The sequence below is a fragment of the Chaetodon auriga genome, chromosome 6 (assembly GCF_051107435.1).
Source record: "Chaetodon auriga isolate fChaAug3 chromosome 6, fChaAug3.hap1, whole genome shotgun sequence".
Classification (NCBI taxonomy): Eukaryota; Metazoa; Chordata; class Actinopteri; order Chaetodontiformes; family Chaetodontidae; genus Chaetodon; species Chaetodon auriga.
In genome coordinates, this window is record NC_135079.1 from 15,879,618 (window position 1) to 15,899,792 (window position 20,175).

Below are 20,175 nucleotides of genomic sequence, written 5' to 3' on the forward strand. Positions count from 1 at the left end.
GGGAATTGGCAACTAAATCATGTTGGCTTTTTCTCCAAGCTCACAATGAAATTTAATTATGTAGTGAAACTTGTGATGGCAGAGTACACCTGTATAAAGTCCAGACTGACTCCAAAGCAAACCACTCAGACTTTCCCACTACAGCCTGACTGAAAATTCAGCCGAGCTAATCGGCTGATATTATCCTATCACAAATCGCAAAAGATATTCTTGAGGAAAAGTAGAAACACAGATGGCTTTGCTTTGTCTACCAGAGTACTGACAAGAGTATTTTTCCACTGTAAAATGTCCCGCTTAGTGGATATGTTGGACACAATTAAAAATAATGATAATTTGACGGCGCACTAGTCGATACAGACACAGCTACCAACCAGCTGGTGAACATAACTGAGCATTTAGCAGCTAAAGAGGAGTTGGTGGAGACCAAAAACAGAGCTCAAAGGAGATTTGATATTGGATTTATATTCATCAAATGGACACAAACACGATGTGAATGACGATGTTGCAACATATCTGCTGGATGTGTTAATAGGCAACTTTATCTATAAATTAAAAAAAAAACTTGCCATGGGATGATTGCTTCCTTCAAATGGAACTCGTGAGCTTGTGGTTACGACATGCGAAGTCGTGTACATAGTGAGCTTGGCGCTCAATCAGCTGGGTCGTGAGAACGCTGGTGCTAGGCAACAGCAACATGGATGCCAATCGACTCCTCGTTGTTCTCTTGTCGTTCTTTGTTTCGTTCCAAGAACTGTTGAACTGTTTGTCAGATATACAACAAAATTATGTAGAAGAACTATACGACTAAAATTCTAATATGTTAAGTTACCATTCACTGAAAAATGAACTTCCATGGCCATTTCTGAAAACATCAGCAAACTCGGAGCTTTGAGAAAATTTCCGCTTTCAAAGTTGGAAGTACCCCAAGAGGTGAGTGTTGTTATGAACTGAAGATTGTAATCAAGCCTCAATCCTCAGCTGCAAGGACACATTGTTATAGTATAAAAAGTCACACATAACTTGTAAATTCTGTCTCTTCTAGTCCTCTGAGATGTTAGCCCCTTTTAAGTGGCAAATGTGGAGTCTATTAAGTTACAGATCAAAAAAAATGAGCTCGTTATTACACATAGTTTTCAAAGAGTTTCTCTTGACAAGATGCATGGTTTGGATTGAACTCAATTTGCTTTGGCTCTCTGGCCAGCTGCAGTATAAATGATGTGCTGTTTGATCATTAGCATCATCATCCTCTTCTCTTTCCTTGGCTACACCTTCATTTTGAAGAAGCTTCATATCCGCACTGTTTGATCTCCCTGGGAGGGCTTTGGGGATTAGCTAAATGACTCTGCAGTTAGCTTTTAAATCACACAATGCCTCCCAAAAATAGTGTCCTCTTAGCTAATGCCTAATCATTGTGCTTGAGCAGTGATGGCTGAGCTAAGTCTGCAAGACAGGAGTCAGGCTCTGCTGTGACCCATTTGTAGGATGTTGGTTGCCATCATCTTGGTGTTTATGAAATATATAAATATAAAAAAAAATGACTGGAATAGGACAGTTGTTCTCATAAGCCTATCACTATCTCTAAACTAATGCCTCTAACGGTTGATTGGCTCATGAATGCTGGAAAGGATTGTGCAGCGCTCTTCTTGCCTTAAATCTCCACAGCTTGGTAGAAAATCACCCACTCCCTTCAGGATTAATTAGTCCTAATCTTGGGTGCGTTTCCAATGGAGATTTTATATGAAAGACCAATACATCTTTGTCAGGAACAATCTATGTTAATTATATTAAAAGTGGTGATTCGATTTTCCTCAGTTGTCTCCTGTATGACCATCAGGCAGCAATCAGTCTTGGTCATTACATGCTGCTTCTCAACGAGACCACTAGAGGGAACTATCTACTACTGAACAGCGCTGGGAGATGCAGTTAAATCCTCCACTGCACGGGCTTTGGGTTAATGTTCAGGAAAGTCCCCCTCCACATAAAACTATGTTTGAGCTTCATCACAGAATGATGTAATATGTGCAGAGTTTTAATATTCAGCTGCTGAAGGGGGACGTTTCTCCTTGTTCATCGTAAATATTAGTATAAGACATCATTATGTGACATAACAACTGGTTTGGAAGCCAGTCGTGGTCCAACATACAACCTACAAAAATGTGATGAGGACATCTGAAGCTTGCAGGACACAAACACTGACACGTTTCGGTGAAGTGGCAGACGTCTTGTGTCCAGCAGTTGAGCCTTTGGAATGAAACATCTGAAGACTCTGGACTGCAGAGAGAAGGAGCGGCTTTCCTTTTCATTTACTGAGCTGTTTTGATGAGTTGTCTAAGGGGCAAGGTTTTGTAGTAGATGAAGAACCTTAAAGGTCCCTTCTAGAAATATTCAAAGACATACAAAAATACTCTGCTCTGATTAATGATTTGTTACATATCACCATTAGACCCCAACCCCGTGTTTCCATTGGACAGATTATTTTTGTATGTCTTTGAACACAGAGGGGACCTTTCAGATACTTTATCTACTATTAAACCTTCTCAGGATGCAAAGATGCACTGATGATCCACACCATTAAAACCACTGACAGATGAAGTTAATAACATTCCTGTGGATGTTACTTTGACACAGACCACCTACCTAAACATTGGTGCAGCCCAAGTACGCCCCCTCATGGCAACAGCATTCTCTGGCAGTCTTCGGCTGCACGAGGACGATCTGCACAGCATCACACAGTCGGCCAGTGAGCTTTGAACATGGTAGATCTCTCAGCTCCACAGACTTTCTGCTGCTCACTGTGCCCAAAAATAAGACAAAGACCTCAAGAAAAGCTGCTTTCTATAGTTGTAAATGTCCCAAGGCTGAATGACTTTCACTTTTCAAAAACCCAAATATATTACATTTACAAAACAAAACAAAAAAAATGCAAATTCTCCCATAGAGAAGCTGGAACCAGCGAATGTTTGAGGCTTGACTTCAGGATTTCATTGTGAAAAAAGGTACTGTAATCGATTAGTTTTGATCAACGAAGAGAAAATGACACTAATTTTCATTATTTTCCTGTTAGAAGAAACCGAAGCATTCACACACACACAAAAAAAAGACAGGAGAAACAAGTGTTTCTTGCATAAGTTGCCGTGGTTTTACCACAGCAGCTCTTTTATTAGCAAAATCATGGAGATTAGTCCACTAATGTGCCCGTCCAATGAAAACAGAGGGTTGGGGTCTAGGGGGGATATGTAACTTGAAACCACCACAGATCAGGATCAATAACAGTGCACTTGTACTCAGCCACCTGTCTGCCTGTCTCTGCACCGAACACAGATCTACATATGGTCCTGCTGCCTGCTACAAGGCCGCCATTGGCATCCTCTGTTCAAAGCTTCTCTTTGCTTCATGATTCAATCAGGAATGTTACAGTTTGTAGCGGCGCACAAACAACGCGCGCGCAGTAATTGGACAGAATAGCTTTTTTTTGGGTTGTTAGAAAAATAAAACTTTGAAAGAGGATGGCAAGTAGAGGAATAAAGTCCCTTTGTTTTATTTTGTTCACACATTCACGCACACACACACACACACAAACACACATACACACACAGGCTTTTGGTCTCAATTAAAACAAAAGCTCCCACTCGCAGCGCACATGCAAACCACACGTCCAAAAAAGTTTACATGCAGCTCTCACAGTATGTCAGAGTCAGAGTGAATTGGTCTACAGAGTGACTTGGTCTTGCTTGGTTTGTCCAAGGAGGCAAAAATGATGCGACGATGAAATAATGAGAAAGAAACATGTCTACATAAACCTAACGTCTAACTCAACAAAAAGAAAACACTGCAACTAAGGCATGCAAGGCACAAGCACCTACGGACAGAAGACAAAAAGTGTTCATTCATGGACAAAAAAAAGAAAAAGGAAAAAAAGTCAAGGCCCCCCTTTTCATATAAAAAAAAATGAAAATAATGATAATAAGGTAAAACAGGAACATTTTAAAAACTGTGAAAAATCCCAGGCCATAGACTGTTGTACAAATACTTTACACAAAATGTTTTTTCTACACACAGTCTTAAAACTTTTAGAGATGAACATAAGTTAATAAGAGATTAAAAGTGACATTCTCAGCAGGCTCCACGAAGTTCCCTCCAGTCAGAGTCCCCTTGAACAAAGTCATTTGGTAAGCCGGCCGCCGCGCTGCCTGAACAGAAAGAAGAGCACAACACAGACACCTCGATTAGAGGAGAGGAAGGTGACAGACCGCAACAGCTCGCCCTGGAAGCCGCGGGCGTTACCTTTAGAAAAGGCCGCAGTCCTTCAGGTTGTTCTTGATGATGACGTCGGTGACGGCATCGAACACAAACTGCACGTTCTTGGTGTCGGTGGCACAGGTGAAGTGGGTGTAGATCTCCTTGGTGTCCTTTCTCTTGTTCAGGTCCTCAAACTGGCACTGAATGTAAGCTGCTGCCTCCTCGTAGGTGTTGGAGCCTGATGGAGGCGGAGGCAAAGAGGACACAGTTAGGAGGGAAAAAAAAAAGAATAACAAATGAAATCTGAGACTGTTTCACTGTAAAATTGCAAAAATAAATAAATTATACAAGAGGTATTGAGTAATACGGGAGTTCAACCTGCAGCCTTCAGAGTAGCTTTACCGGCACTGAGCTGCCCTTTTTTTTTATCTGTTTCATCTGACAGTGGTGAGATTCATTACTGGGGGAACAGCTAAAGAGGAAGCTAACAAGCTTACTATTTTACACAAGTGTGATCTCTGAAAGTGACTCACATGTAAACATTGTTCTTTACAGTTTATAGGATAATAAACAAAATTTGTGTGTAATCATCTTAGATTGTGTTGGACACAATTATTGGTGACCCTGACAAGGACACGTTGATATACGCATGAAGCAGCCCACACAGAGCAGAGCAGAGCAGGAGGAGGATAAAGAAATATCTGTGTGTCATCTGTAGAGACTGCCACGCCTTTGAGTGGCAACAAGGGGCCGACAGACTGTGTGTGCTTAAGAAACGGATGACTGAATGTGAGCAAGTACGCTCTGGAGCTCAGCTCAGGAGTATAAAAACCAAACATCGTTAAAAAAAAACACACTCTATGTGTAGATGTGTATGTGTTCATAGCATTATTAAAATGATGGTGATGGCACGTGCATTAGGAAAACAATTTTAGACTACAGGTTGCTTTGAACGTATTCACCGTCAGGCTCCCTGAATGAAATCCACTGAGCACATTAAGACCTGTAAAACATAATGTATGATTTAAATGACCTTGTTGGATTGTAATAATAATTTAAAGGCCTTGAGTCAAGACTGTGTGACTCATAAGCTCAATGCTTAATACTTACATATACAACGCACCTGCTCTGCATACAAGTGTTTGCGTGTGTGTGTGTGTGTGTGTGTGTGTGTGTCTGTCACCTGCATATTCTGGGTAGCAGATTGTGAGAGGGCTCTTTTTGATCTTTTCCTCAAACAGGTCTTTCTTGTTGAGGAAGAGGATGATGGAGGTGTCTGTGAACCACTTGTTGTTGCAGATAGAATCAAACAGCTTCATGCTCTCGTGCATTCGGTTCTGAATGAGAGGAGACACACGCAACGGTGACCAACCAGAGAGGCTGTGCGGGCTGAATTTTAAAAAGTGTCAGAAAGCTCTTACCATCTCCTCATCCTCAGCCAGCACCAGGTCATAGTCACTCAGAGCCACACAGAAGATGATGGCGGTGACTCCTTCAAAACAATGGATCCACTTCTTCCTCTCTGATCTCTGTCCGCCCACATCAAACATCCTGCAGAAAGATCACAGATGCACAGTGTTTGGTGTGTTAGTAGGAGCATCCTTGGCCACGCGTTTCTGCTGCTGTTAGAGCACTTCACAACAATCAACTCACACGATGCACTTGAGTTGAGACATGGGTATGTTCAGTGTCTGTAAGCGATTTGTTTGTAGTAATGTTAATAAAACTACTCAGTCAAAGAAAGTTTGGAGTGCAAAATGAATAGAGCAAGCCTGATAATCTGACATCAGCTGCGAGTGATGTATCTGTCCTGCTGATGTCATTTTCAGTCCACATGGAGGCTGCGAGAGCACGGGTGAAAAGAAAAAGTAAATTGACAAGTTATTTCTGCCCATGGACTTACAAAACCAGCTGAGTCCATCTCATCCATGTCTGTCATGTAATCCCGCCTACTAAACTCGGACTGGTTGACTGTTTCTCAGACCCATGGTGACAACAGCAGGCCTCATTTGAATTACTGAACAAATCGCTGATGTGGGCGGCGACTCAGGGCTATGGAGCCGGACTGGCAGAGAGCACCACCGGTCAGCATGTAAATACAGTTAAATGACTGGACAAACTCGCAGTGGTTGAACTCACTTGAAGTGCAGGTCCTTGAAAGTGAAGTGTGTTTCCACAATACCAGTAGTTTTGACTCTGGTCCTCAGCACATCCTGCTGGGTGGGCACGTAAGCGCCGTGGGATATCCTGTCCAAGTCGTTCAGGTAACTTTAGGAAGACAGAGGTCAACAGGAGACAGAAAGATTAGCACCACGCTTAAAGAGTAACGTGCCAAGTACAGTCCGAAACTAGTTCCTGCATATGAGTCAAGCAACCAACTCACTATGCGGCAGAGTCGTTGAGCTGGTACTCTCGGGAGCGGCTGAAGCAGGCCTGAACTCCTCCGTCTTTCCACAGCCGCTGGATGACCCCGGCGAGCTCGCCTGTCATGAAGCCCTCTTCAGCTGAACCCGCAAGCACAAACAGCTGCCGTGCATCATCCTACCGAGACAAAGCCCCTCCAATTAAAGTCAGAATCCACAATCATTTCAAACAAATATACAGCAATTTTGCTTGTAATGTGTGTGTACTGTTCGGTTGCACAGCTCTTTACAAAATGCTGAAATTTCGCAGATGAATGTTGACAGTTCACTTAATGTCAAAATAAACAAAGATTTAGGATAATTGTTTTGTACATTTGTTGTATCATGGCAAAATTAGATTAGATTTGGTCAAATAACGTATTAATCTTAATTAACTGAATTTGGATCTGCAGTCATTTTTTCATGAAATGACAGAGAACAACACGCCTGTTTGGAAACAATGTTAGCGATGAATTGAAAATGACAAGTTACTCGTCTGCTCCAGTCCTTTCAGTCTTGACACTTTAAAATGTGATGTCAAAAGCCAAACGAAATCAAGGAAGAAAAGCTTTGGGTGTGAAATTGATCACGATGGCAGAGCCAGGCCAGTCACGCTGAGGCAATGACTAAGCCTCTTGTTATGCCAGGAAAAAAGACGGATTCACAAAAATGAAACAAGATTCTGTTTAGAAAAAAGAAAAAAAAAAAAATACCAATGAGCACAAAGCCTGCAAATGTCAAGGAAAACTGAAATGTTATCATCACTGCTGTTGACAGGCGGCTCTTCTATCCACGAACAAGTACTTTAAAGTGACCTGATCAGCACAGTGACCAAATCAGCTGAAGGACCCACATGTCTGTAAGCCTCTGATGTACTGAGACGCTATGAATGTGATACTTAAGCCCTACAAGCTCTATCTGACCTGCTGCAGAGAAGGGACTGAGAAAAACAACTGCCCCGCAGTGAAGGATGACATATGACTAAATAGTCGTTTCCCTTATAGCACCGAGCTAAATATCTGGACAGAAATACAACCTGGAATATCCCAAGTATAGCGGAAATGCCAGCTTTGTTTTCCTTCGCTCACCGCTCTAGCTGCATCTGCAAAATCAATCTTCAGGCGTCCCATCGCTCTGATGATGGCGATAATGGACTGGATGGTGTTGCTGTAGACCACGGCCTTGTACTGCTTGCACTCCTCCTCTGAGTAGCCCGCTTCGTGGATGATCCTGGCACACAAAGAAAGCGCATTAGCACTTGTCTCCCAAGTAACTTTATTGCTGATTTGTTCATTAAATAGACTTTTGTGCTGGACTGGCATCGTCTGAGAACGGCAGTGTTGTGTCTTTGGGCAAACCACACAGTTACTAAAAATCTAGTGTACACTACTTTAATAACGCAATGCTTCACTTTTAAAGGATTAAACACAATTACAGTAATTCACCATAAAACTTGCCAGTGATGATGCAAGATGATGATGATAATTAGGTTAGTGTGTCTATTCAGTCTAACGTTAGTCTAAGGGATTAAAACACTGCCGTGGGCTGTAAACGATCACTCGCCATGATTTGTGCGTTCTTATATGTGATGTTGACAATCCATCCACACTTACTTCATCTGTTTAACAATTGTACTTTTTCCAGACTCTCCAGCACCTGAAACAGAAAAAACTCTAATTACAGTTGATACAGTTTCATGATGTTAATTATTTCAAGTATAAACAACACAGAGGAGTAGGTACCGTTTTCCCAATACCCCCCAAAAAGTTAATTGTAGACGAGTGTGAGCTTTTTATTTGACATATTTTGTGTTGAATGAAGGGTTTGCTCTAACATGAAGCTTCATTTATCTTTTCATTTCTGTCCAAGGTTTTGCTTTACTACTCTCTCAAAATCTGTGAAAATTATTTCCTTTAATCTATAAAAAGTACAACCTCAATTTACACTGTGCAGGCCTACTGTCAGACCACATCAAGCATACATAGGATGCTAAATTAATGGGTTATGATGGCAGATTAAATCTCCCACCCAGAACAAAAGACCAATCTCTGCCAAATATATATATATTTTTAAATGTGTTAACTTTAACCTGCTGGGTATCAGAAGCTCCACTGTCACAGAATGCAGTGTAGAAGTGTCTAAGGCCCAGTTTAGCCAGGTCACAGTGCAATTGGATTAATCAACTGGATCCTCCCGGCAATGAGATTATAAACTGCTTAAACATCCCTGGGTTAGACACTCATGCTGCATCAGACTGGCTGGTTGGACTCTGGAGCTGTCAGATGCATCTCATATGGACCATTTGATTTGTGTGAGACCACTACTCAGTGCTACATGAGGCAGTATGATGTCATCACAGCCTTAAAGGCAAAAAGTTATGTAAAATAAGAGTGATATGAAACATGTAATGGTGAAGATCTGTGATCCGTTTGAATTAGCCAAAGAACTGTGGCTCTCATACGGTTCTCTCGCTCCCTCTGAGATACAGGCATGTTTTCAGCTGAGCACACAACATTTTAATTACTGTACCTCTGCAGGGACTCTCAGTTCCCCAGTGAGGAGAACTGTTCACCAATTCATCGTCCCATATGATAAAGAGCCACACACCACACAGAGCTAATATTACTGTAAACATCATAACAGTTTAATTTAATTTCTGAACACACTCCTGCACCTCACTGGGCTGCTCACAATTGAAGGGCTTAAGGGATGCAATTATGGGAGAAAGTGGAAGAACTAAAATGGTTCAAATATGTCACAGAGCTAGGATGTTTGCTGGGGCTACACTGGCCGGAGCAGGGAACACGCATTTCCCTCAGGCCAATAAACACTGGGCGTGCATCTCTCCTTTGCTGCTTTTTCTGTTTCTGTACAAGAAAGTGCCGCCTCACATGAACAAAGATCAATCTTATGATTTGCATTTGTTCTTGTTGAGAGCAGAGTCTACATCTGAGGCAGTACTCCCACTCAAAACTCTTGTCTCAAGAGCATGTCATCCGCAGATTGCTGCATTAATGCAAACACCCCCGGTGGGACGCCTGACAGAGCAGCAAACTGCAATAAGCATGTGAGGCAAAGCTGCATATTTCTTTGTCTTGCTTGCAAGCAGTAAAAACAGTAAAAAGTAAAAAAACACATCCAATGTCACAAACGTGGAAGTGAATTACATCCATGTGTTCAAAGACATATGTTTATTTCCCCCACCAGACATCAAATCCCCAAACCAATCCCAGATATTTCATGCAGGTGCTTGTGGGAATCGTGACAGGAAAGGGGAAAAAAAAAAAAACATGCCACGAAAAATTCAAATCAGGTCCATCTCAAATGACGCACAAACACACAAGAACCGACTGATGCAGCTGAGCAAAGCACAGTGTCTGCGACTGTGGTCAAGTCACATGTCGGACACCTGAACGGCACACTGGCCTGCCTGTGCAGAGATCAACTACAAAGATGCACAATCCTGTTGCACTTTGGACAGTAGCTTGTATATTGCATGGTCCAGGAAGAAATCCAGTTAGCATGTACTAGCTGTCTCTGTTGTGTGTATACAGTTGCCACAGATGCTTATTGAGGTCAACCGGGCTGCAGAAGTTGCTATGCAACCTCTTTCCTGTCTTTTCCTGACTGAGACAACCAGCCGTGGTCATTACCTACTGCTAATGGCAAGAACTGAGAACAGGTGTGGCAGCTTTCCCTGAAACGATGAAACATTTCCAGATAAAACTGCAATGTGACACTGATACAGGGATGCGAACGTGGATATCATCTGAAACACGTCATATCATCCTGTATGATGTCTCAACCTTACAGGCTGTGTCACAGTTCAGTGATGTCTTCCCTTGTTTTGGCTCATGGAAACGAGAGTGCAAGCCTCTGCCTGCTTGCCCACCACATTCAAATGATCATTCCCTCAATCACCCTGTCAGCTAACCTCATTTTGGATAATACAGAGAATGAAATCACCACGAGTGACACAAAATATTATTACATCATTAACAAAAGGATTTTTTGATTTTTTTTTTTTTTTTTTTTTAACTTTGTGTAACTCCCTTTTTACAAGCCTACCAGGTCTAATGTTACAGTTAACAGAAACACTCAGACTAGTTGAGCAGCATTTCTTGCATTACCTCTACACCCACTACTTACAGTAATTCGTTTATATTCCCGCAGACGCCAGGGTTCACGTGGACGGACATTCATGTTAAAAATATAAGTTTCCCCCAATCTGTGTCACTCGGCCTGAAGTACGTTAATGTTAGCGTTTATTTTGTGGGATTGATGGCTGAGAAACAGGAAGATAGCCAGCTACTGTATTTAAATTGACATAATGAAGGCAGCCTGAAACACTTAAGACAACAGTACGGACACTTATGACGGACAGGCCTGTTCAAAGATAACCCCTCGGATGCTGGCCGAGGTTGAGCTTTGTTGAGCTAACTAATTCAAGCTAGCGCTGTTGGCTAACCGAGCGTTAGCTAAGCAGCTAATCGCTTAGCTAAATTAGCTTACAGACTTAGTGCTGCTACTTTGCGGCTGGCGGGAGCAAAACTTAATCACAGCGAACTGATAAGTACTTAAGTAAACGACTCAACTGATTTAATTCGCCGAAGAGAAAAAGACAACACCTCCAACTTTTTTCAGCTAACTACACCGCCACCGTGCCATTCATATAAATCCCCGAAACGACTCAAACTCATACCATACCACTTGTTTGTTTCATAAAGGCAAACCCGTCAAGTTATTCAGCGTTAACGCAGCTACATTTGATTTGATTTTCGCTGATATAAACACACATTTTAAAAGCTAACGGGTTACTACAAGTTTGCTTCAGGCAGTGGACAGGAGGAGGGTCCCACCCCATCAAATAAACCGACACCCCGTCCATCCATCTTTCTCTCACCGAGCAGCAGCAGCTTGACCTCCCGGGCAGCTTTTTCTCCGTCGTCCCGCAGATTCCTGTCGATCATCTTGCTCCTCTCCTGCGCCGCCTTGTCGTCCGTGCTCAGAGTACATCCCATCTTCTCCTAACCTTGCCTCCGAATAAATAAATAAAAAAATATGCAGACTAAAACACAACTTTTAACTAGGCGTGCAACGACATGCAAAGGCTACCGAGCTAGCATCCAGTGAGGAGGAGGAGGCAGCCCGTCTCCAACCCTTGCGATTCAAACACGCCCTTGCTTCGGACTCAAGCTCCCGATCTCACGGCCGAGATGTCTAAAATATTGTAGTTAGTTAACCACAAAGCGCGGCTTTCACAATAAGTGGACCTCCTGCTCGCGTTTCAATTAGGCAAAGGGAGTCGAGCACAGGCAGAATCATTCACGGAGAGAAGGGAGTAGACGCCAGCATCTGCGTCGGAGTCTGAAAATGTTCGCTTCCTGTTCTTCGCACGTACCTGTGAACTGCGCATGCGTGGCAGAGCAACAAGCTTCTTTCAAAAATTGAGGCTTCTTCTTCGTTTTAGGCTGTGATTAGTGTAGAAAACCAGTTTCTCCAAGAAAAACAAAAATACACGAAAAGTTAGGCACGGTACAGGCAAAAATATTTTGTCAAAATTCTGAAATAATGAAAATTCTGACTTATGTCAAAGTCAAAGATTAAAAAAATATGACTAATTGAATACTTTGACTCAAAAGCTCATCATTTTATTTCAGTAAGTTTGACTTACGATTTCACAATTTTGGCATTGTATCTCATAATTTTGATTTAATGAGTCAAAATACTGACTTAATGTCTCATAATTTTTAATGAGTAAATTGAAATTTCGACTCAGTATCACATAACTTCAATTTTTCAAATTATCAACCAGTTCTTAATATTATGTCTTCGTTTTATACATGACAGTTCATGTTTTCCTGACATACTGAAAGCATTTCAGGAGCGCAGACTATTAGACGCTAGTCAGGCAAATCAGCGGCAATAAGACTGTGGCTCATGTTTGTTTTGTATGAGTGTGCAACACGAGTGGGAGTGTGAGAGATCATTATAATGTGTACTTCATCTGTGTTGTCAGTGCTGATTTGCATTGCCAGTCTCTGTCATGAGCTGCTAAAGCTCAGTAACATGTTTGCATGTGCCACTCTTGCAGCCGTGCACTGCTCAAACAGAGACACGTTTAGTGTTGAAAGGCTCAGCTATTTGAGAACAAGATATCTTCAAACAGAATAAGTAATTGTATATTTGGATACAGGTGAAAGAGAACTTATTAGATTTTTTTCTTCACTTTTTGCAAAATTTACTGAACGTTTCTCAGATTTGTTTAAATGCTAAACTGACACATTGATATTCAAGTCAATCCAACTATAAAAATATGTTGAAATGAAAAGCTGGTTCTTCAGGGTCAGATATAGAAAGAGAAAAAGAAGGAGGAGAAAAAAGTGTATCATTTTCCAAAACAACTTAAAGAGTGCCTCACAATCAGCACAGGTTACAGCAGGGGTCAAAACAAACAGTATCGATGAATGAAAGCATACATGTGAGCATGAACTCTTTAGAAGAGATTTTAACGACATTGGATCCAGAGAGTAGCTGCTCTGATGGAGAAGGCCTGCTGTCCTGCAGTGTTACGCATCCCTGCCAGTAAATGAAAGGACACGCTGAGGCTCACAAATGTAGGGTTGCATCCTGTGGTAAAGCTTTCTCCACGACCACATCCAGGAATTCAAATGACCAGCGGATGATTGTCTGAGGCCAAGCTATCTGTAATCTGGACGACGATGAGGGATAGAACATAAATTTACAGATGATGTGATCATAGATGAGAAGCTGAAATGAATAAAGCTGACATGCATTATGCATATTATAAGGGCCACATGAACTGAACGAACTGTGTGTTTATGTATATACATAGAAATAGGTGATGGAGGAATATGAAATCAAAATCGACGTCTTTTCATGAATTTGTTTCACCTCTTGTGAACCATCATATTCTCACTGGTGTTAGCTATAAACAGGATGAGAGAGGGCTGCGACGCGGTCAGGATTCATATCCTTACTTTACATATGATTTCCATGTCAGATGGCCACTACATCATGCAAACTAACACTATATTTTTTTCTAAGTGAACATGGAAAGATTTTCCACATGAGCAGGAGAAGCCATCAGGTCACCAGCAAAAAACCCTTCTAATAATCATGAAAGCAGTCAGGTTTCCAAAGAAGGATGTGCTACATTAATGTTTTCTTTCTGAGTGGAGAGGGATGTGTATTACTGTTGCCATGACGCAGCACCCCCACCATGCAAGCAACAGGAAATGTTTTGGCTCTTTTGAGTGATGGAGCCTCATGAGTGTGAGTTGAATGGTGGTGAAAAAGAGCAGCTTGTCAGCACTCTGATGCTCATTATGTTCCACAGAGATCAGGGTGTCCTAGTGGGACCTGTTAGCGTGTGTGTGTGTGTGTGTGTGTGTGTGTGTGTGTGTGTGTGTGTGTGTGTGTCCATGTATTCCTCACATTGTGGGAAGATAAATCTGCTTACACAGTCACATCATGGGGATTTGGCTTCCTTATGGGGACAAAATGCAGGTCCCCATAATGTAAATCATTAAAGTTCAGGATGAAGACTGGGGTTAAGGTTAGGGTTAGGCAAGTACTGGTTATGGTTATGGTTATGGTTAGGGTAAGTCTCCAGGAAATTAAAATAAGTCCATGTAATGTCCCCAGAAATGATGGAAACATGACTTCAACATCACACCAAACTCTAAAAGATCAATAACTAATCATTCCAGGGTCTAACCACAGTGAACTGGCTCATATGACTTTGATAACAACACAGGCAACATAGCATCGATCTGGAACAAGTCAGCAGTTGAGGGGGATATTGCACTATATGTTGCAGAGTGGATTTTTTGGAACAAACAAAAAAGACATACAACAACATAAAAAGATAACAATGAAGAAAAAGTAAAGAAAAACTGCACATGGTAAAGGCCCAAGGCTCATCACTGTGATGGGCTGCAAAGACAGAGACAGATACAAGTTAATCAATAAATTGGATCTACTCCATTTGGAGTTACATTTAGGAAAGTAGAGGTTTGAAGTTTGGAAAAAGTTACCAGATCCTCTCAGTGTTATCAGAGGAGCCACAATTTATGAATCTGTGATGTTTGAGATGCTGCATCACCGAGTGCAGCTGGGAGGATGAGGAGTCTTCCAGCAGAGAAGGATCCATCTCTGGGTTAACTCAGTAACACATTTTGTTATTTTGAGTTTAGTTCCAGGAGGATTATCATGGTTCTCATGCCTCTGCAGCATATTATTTATCATGAACTATGGTTACTGTCAGTGGATGTTGATTCAGCCACAAAAAGTGTCTGCTAATTTCTGATTTCAACATGTTTTATTGTGCTGGAGCTGCTCCCGCTCATTTACTGAGTGCCTTTGGTTTCCAGTGCAGGCTGGTTTGATCACTTCCAGTTGCCACATAAACTCTGAACATGTTTTCACTCTCTTAATGTTGACACCCTACATCACAGATATACTGCAAAAAGCCAAATATAAGAAAGATGAAATATCTTAAATCAAGGCAATATATGTTTGTTTTTTGTTTTACCAGGCAGTTTTTATGTGAGAGCTGTCATTGGTTTCAAACTTTTGTTCCTTTGATTATCTTAAAAAGATATTATAGCTTCTTAATGAAATTCTGTAACTGGTTTTGAGTAACTTAGCATATCCAGAATCATAAAGCTGTTTGATCGACACTAGTAAAGCTGCTTTGTTGAAGTCAGAATGTATTTGCAGCCAAACAAATGTATCTGTTTTTAGTATGAGTAGCTTTAAGATAACTGTGAGTTCTTAGGGGGCTAGATATTTTTACTTGTTTTAAGAATCTTAAATAATTTTGCTGATTTTAAGTAATATTTCCCCCATTTTACTGCTTTTTTCCTTGTTTTTGAGAGCTGTTTTTTTGGAGTGTATCTGCAGGTCTGTGGGGCACAGGACATGAGGAGTCGTTGGAGTGAGAAAGGGCAAATATTAGGCCTCCAGATGGCAGCAGAGTCATGAAGCACCCCATCAGTAGGAGACAGATGTGTAAATGTAAATAACAACAGAATGCATCATTTACAAACAAACTGTGTTTACAGACAGTTTTACTAAGTGTTCCTGAGCCCATGCAGTAACATCCTTTATACAATCATGTGTTCACAAAGTGGTGAACCTCTCTCCATCCACGCCTGTGAATGACTGAGTCTTTCCAGGATGCCCCATTCATACCCAATCATGATACTATCACCTGTTACCAATGAACCTGTTTACATGTGGAATGTTCCAAGCAGGTGTTTTTGGAACGTTCCACTACTTTCCCAGTTTTTAGTTGCTCCTGTGCCAACTGAGGTAAAACATTAAATATATCGTCTTGGTGCTGTTTTCAGTTGAGTACATGTCAAAGATTAGCCAATGATCACAAGTTGTTTTATTTATGTTTTACGCAATGTCTCACCTTTTTTGGGATCAGATTTTAGTATTAATACCCAAGCAGATGTGGTATATGTTTAGATTAGACTAAAAAATGATCGGTAATCAGTAATTGTGTTAAATGTTAATACCCAGTGTTTTTCTAGCTTGACCTACACTTCAGACTAACAGTCAGGATATCTTGGTCTTGACAAGTGCAAACTGCTGGAGTAACCCTTTAACAGAATTAATGAGTGTTTCTTTTACAGCAATTTATTTGTCTTTCTCTTTTGGTTATCTTTGTTGTTATCAGTCACGTACAGTGTGGAAAGCTTTGGATTTGTGCCAAAGCTTAAGAGCAACATTTGCTGAGCAGAGGCAGTGAATGAAAACCATGCATCAGGATACAGCACGGTGTCCTTTCACCATGATTAGTTGTGGAACTTCCTTTATGAAGTCCTGCCTGGTAAATCTTATTATCTTTAAAAGACTTAATGTTAAGTGTTTTGTCTTTCAGTTGAAAATAAGCCAACAGTCGGGCTGTGGGGAAGAGTGAAGTGTAATGCTGCTTAACATTATCAACTCAACTGTTAATACGTTGCAAGTTCTGTAGCTGCATTTATCTAAAGCCCTGATTATATTACCATTAGATTAGAGAGCCAAGCGTCAAACCCAGAAGTTCATTTAACACTTATTGCTGTTCTGAAGGTATTTCCACGACTCCAAAGACTCTGTTTGTGCAACGTGAACCATAATGTTAAAGTTTTGTTCTGCGTTATATTCGTCTGTACTGATGTTGTTTTTTTTATTTTATATTTTCATACAAAACAGCATTTTTATGTTTTTCTTGTGTCATACAAAAGGCATATTTTTTCATCCCGATGATTAGAAGTGTCTGTCAGTGTCAGTGTAAGTGTTGCTAAATGACCTTCTTCTGATGTGCAGCTCTGTGGTTGAATCTAATGGTAATGCATGACTGGGGCTATTTTATTTATAGGTAATATCGATGCTAGCAGTTGAGCAGAGTCTATGTGGCCCAAATCCCAGCTGGGCCTGCACACAATAATGAATTATAGCCCGTCTTTGATGAATCATCAGGAGAGATTAGAATGTCACGATTCGCTGCAGGCCCAGACGAGTTACAGTAAATGTCTGTGTGTCATCAACAATAGCCTATTAGTGCATGATGAAGTATTATAATTATGTGAGCAAAACTTGTAGTGTGACTTTTTCCCCTCTCCTTCTGCTGCACATCTTCTCAGTTTCTACAGCTATGTTGACAGCTGAATGCACCAGTAAATTTCAGAGAAGGCGAAGCTGTCTTGTCAGACGTGTTAGATAGAGGGCTGCTATTGTGTGTGGCCCCTCTCCATTCAAACAGCTGCTCAGGCTCCTGCTAGATGACCTCATTTCCCAGCAGCCTTGGGGCTTTGCTTTACATAGTGCAGAGGAAAGAGCTTCATTGTTAGTTGTTTTTTTTTTTTTATTCCTGGTGCACATGAGAGTGGTGCATGGCAACTTTTGTATGAGGGTGCTCTTCTTTTTGTGAGGACACTAAGAGATGTTTTTAAGGACTTGTTGTGACACTGTTTACATGGACCAGAAACAGAGGTAGTTAGCATATGTGTGTAAATAAGAAGAAAGGGAATGATGAGAGAGGTGATAATGTGTGAAAGGGAAGTGTGTGTGTGTGTGTGTGTGTGTGTGTATGCAGATGGTGATGGCTTTATCACTCATGGGGCTGTGCAATAAGAAACATCATATGCCCTGCAGCAGTGCATCTTTTATGGTTCCTGTCTGTCCTTCTTTCAACTCTGAACACTTTCCTTTCATCCCATGAATGTATATATGACAGTTGGGCTTTTGAACTAAGGTCAGCTTGCATGTAACTCCACGGGAAAAAAACATATTCCATCTGACACGATAAGACAAAGGATGAAGCCTTTGATGAAACTAAGACCTTTAGCCAGTCCATTCACATATGCAGACACTAATTCAGTCCCTGCGTGTGGAAGCCTTCTTATGACGTTTTCATGCAAAGCAATCGCCAGTAGCCAGCGAGGACTTAACACGACTGCACGACCCTTATGAATTATACATTCAGGGTCGAGCTTTAAAACCACACATGCCATTGCCTAGAGGAGGCATGGTGAAAATGGCTCTCGACTCATGTTTTGACATTTCACTTGGGATCACAAGAGCCATATGTATGCTGCCACATCATGCACATGTGGTCCTATTATTTCGGAACAGTACAAATTCAAATGGGTATCTCTTTCTGCTGTCACAGTAGGTACTTTTAAATATACTGTGAAAAACATCCAGCATCTCATCTGGTTGTTTATAACACGAATACTAACTAGGTTACAAAAAGAGGCTCTTTTAGCAGAATGAAGATGCATCACATTTAACTGGGACGACTGTTTTGGGAAATTTTCTTATTCACTGTCTGGCCAAGAGATAGATGAGAAGATTGAATCCACTCTCTAGCCTAGCTTAGCACAAACACTGGAAACAGAGATAAACCCAAGGCTAGCTCTGTCCAAAGGTAACAAAACCCACCAACCAGCCCCTCTAAAGCTCAACAGTCAACATTTTCCAGCTCTGTGTTTTTTGCAGGGTGCAATGTGCCAGAACGGCTGCAGCCAGAATCACTCCCTAATCATTGTATAGGCTTTAACTCATGTGTCCATTTAAAGAAAAAAAAAAAAAGGTTTTCATTCACAATGCAATGCACTGCATGTTACAGATGCAAAACTACTATGTGGACTCACTCAAGTAAGTGTTTTAGTTTACTTCTCAATACTGAGTCTCCATTATACAGTGAGGAGCAAATGAGTGAACAAAGGAGTGATTTTGGCCACAGCCTGTTTCGTGGCTGGGTGCAGTGACTTACAGCAGTTTCCCTTGTTTTCAGTCTTTATGCTAAACTAAGCTAACTGGCTGCCTGCTATACAATAATATTTACTTTACAATAATGAAAGTGGTATCAATCTTCTCTTGACAAGAATGCAAATAAGTATATTGAACTATTTAACCATTAACTATTTTAAAATACTTATCCTTATAATTCAATCTAGTAATACTGTAACTAATCATTGATTATTATTATTTATTTATTAAATATTTAGAATTACTACAAGTAACAAGACTTGCCTGAGGGTTTCCGGATATTGGAAAAAGGAGCTTCTAGGGGACAGGAAACCAAAGACATACAAAGCCAAACACATGTAGTGGAGACAAAACCTCATATTGATTTATACTCATGACAAATGAGCAAACAGCAGAAGTGAAGCTTGTGGACGTGGATGCACCAGTAGAGTTTTCTATGGCATAACTGACTCCACATCAAGCTAATAAAATCATAATATTTATGTGATGTTCAATCACGATGATTACACAGAATCTAAATGTGCAGAAGACTTATACAATTTACATTATATCCAAGCAAATCAACTAACAGACCAATACTGATGTGATCAGTGGGCCATAAGTCTGGACCAGGACAAGCACAATAAATCATGTCATATTTTCTCATATCAAATCATGTTTACATGCCCGGCTTGTGCCTGCTTGCTGGCACTCTCCTCGTTTCATTTGCGATGCTGTTTTTCATTTGCAATATTGTTTAATGGAGAGGGACTATTATTCTTTGTGGTAATTCCATCAAAGTAAGGTCATCCACCAACTGGGGCACACTGCGTCACCGGTTTGGTTAAAAGGTCAAAACAACAGAGTCTTAAAGGTTAACGTCCCGCAGCAACAAAACAGCAGTGCGACCCTCTCCTTTTGTCCTCTTTTTAATAGTGCTTTACCATTTTATTTCATGCCACAGTCACTGAAATGACTCTTCATACAATCGCCCACAGCTTTGTAATGCAGGAGAATATGACGCCTTTGTGCTGGAGAGGCCAGTGCTTTCCATGGTCCTGAAACAAACATCTCTCTCTGTCTCCGTCTGTCTCCGTCCCTTGTTTGTTCAAATTTGCGACCCTAGCTTAAGGAACACCACACAGCAGTCACTAATAGCCCCCATAACCCCTCCCTGCTCTGTCTGTCAGTCTCTCTTTCTGTCTCTCTATCACACAAACACTCTCACACTCACACACACTGGTTCTCGTCAGAGGAGGAGCGA

The 20,175-nt window shown here is 41.1% G+C and overlaps 1 protein-coding gene across 1 annotated transcript; it reads right to left on the reverse strand.

Moving 5' to 3' along the window:
• Window positions 1-3,559: 3,559 nt before the first annotated feature.
• LOC143321941 (guanine nucleotide-binding protein G(i) subunit alpha-1) lies at window positions 3,560-12,057 on the reverse strand. Its single transcript, XM_076732702.1, has 9 exons — window positions 11,545-12,057; window positions 8,255-8,297; window positions 7,730-7,871; window positions 6,623-6,780; window positions 6,379-6,507; window positions 5,661-5,790; window positions 5,423-5,576; window positions 4,285-4,477; window positions 3,560-4,190 (listed from the first exon to the last, which is right to left on the reverse strand). Exons 1-8 carry the CDS (start codon window positions 11,660-11,662, stop codon window positions 4,287-4,289), a joined length of 1,065 nt encoding a protein of 354 aa, XP_076588817.1. The 5' UTR covers window positions 11,663-12,057; the 3' UTR covers window positions 3,560-4,190; window positions 4,285-4,286.
• Between the last annotated feature and the right edge of the window lie 8,118 nt (window positions 12,058-20,175).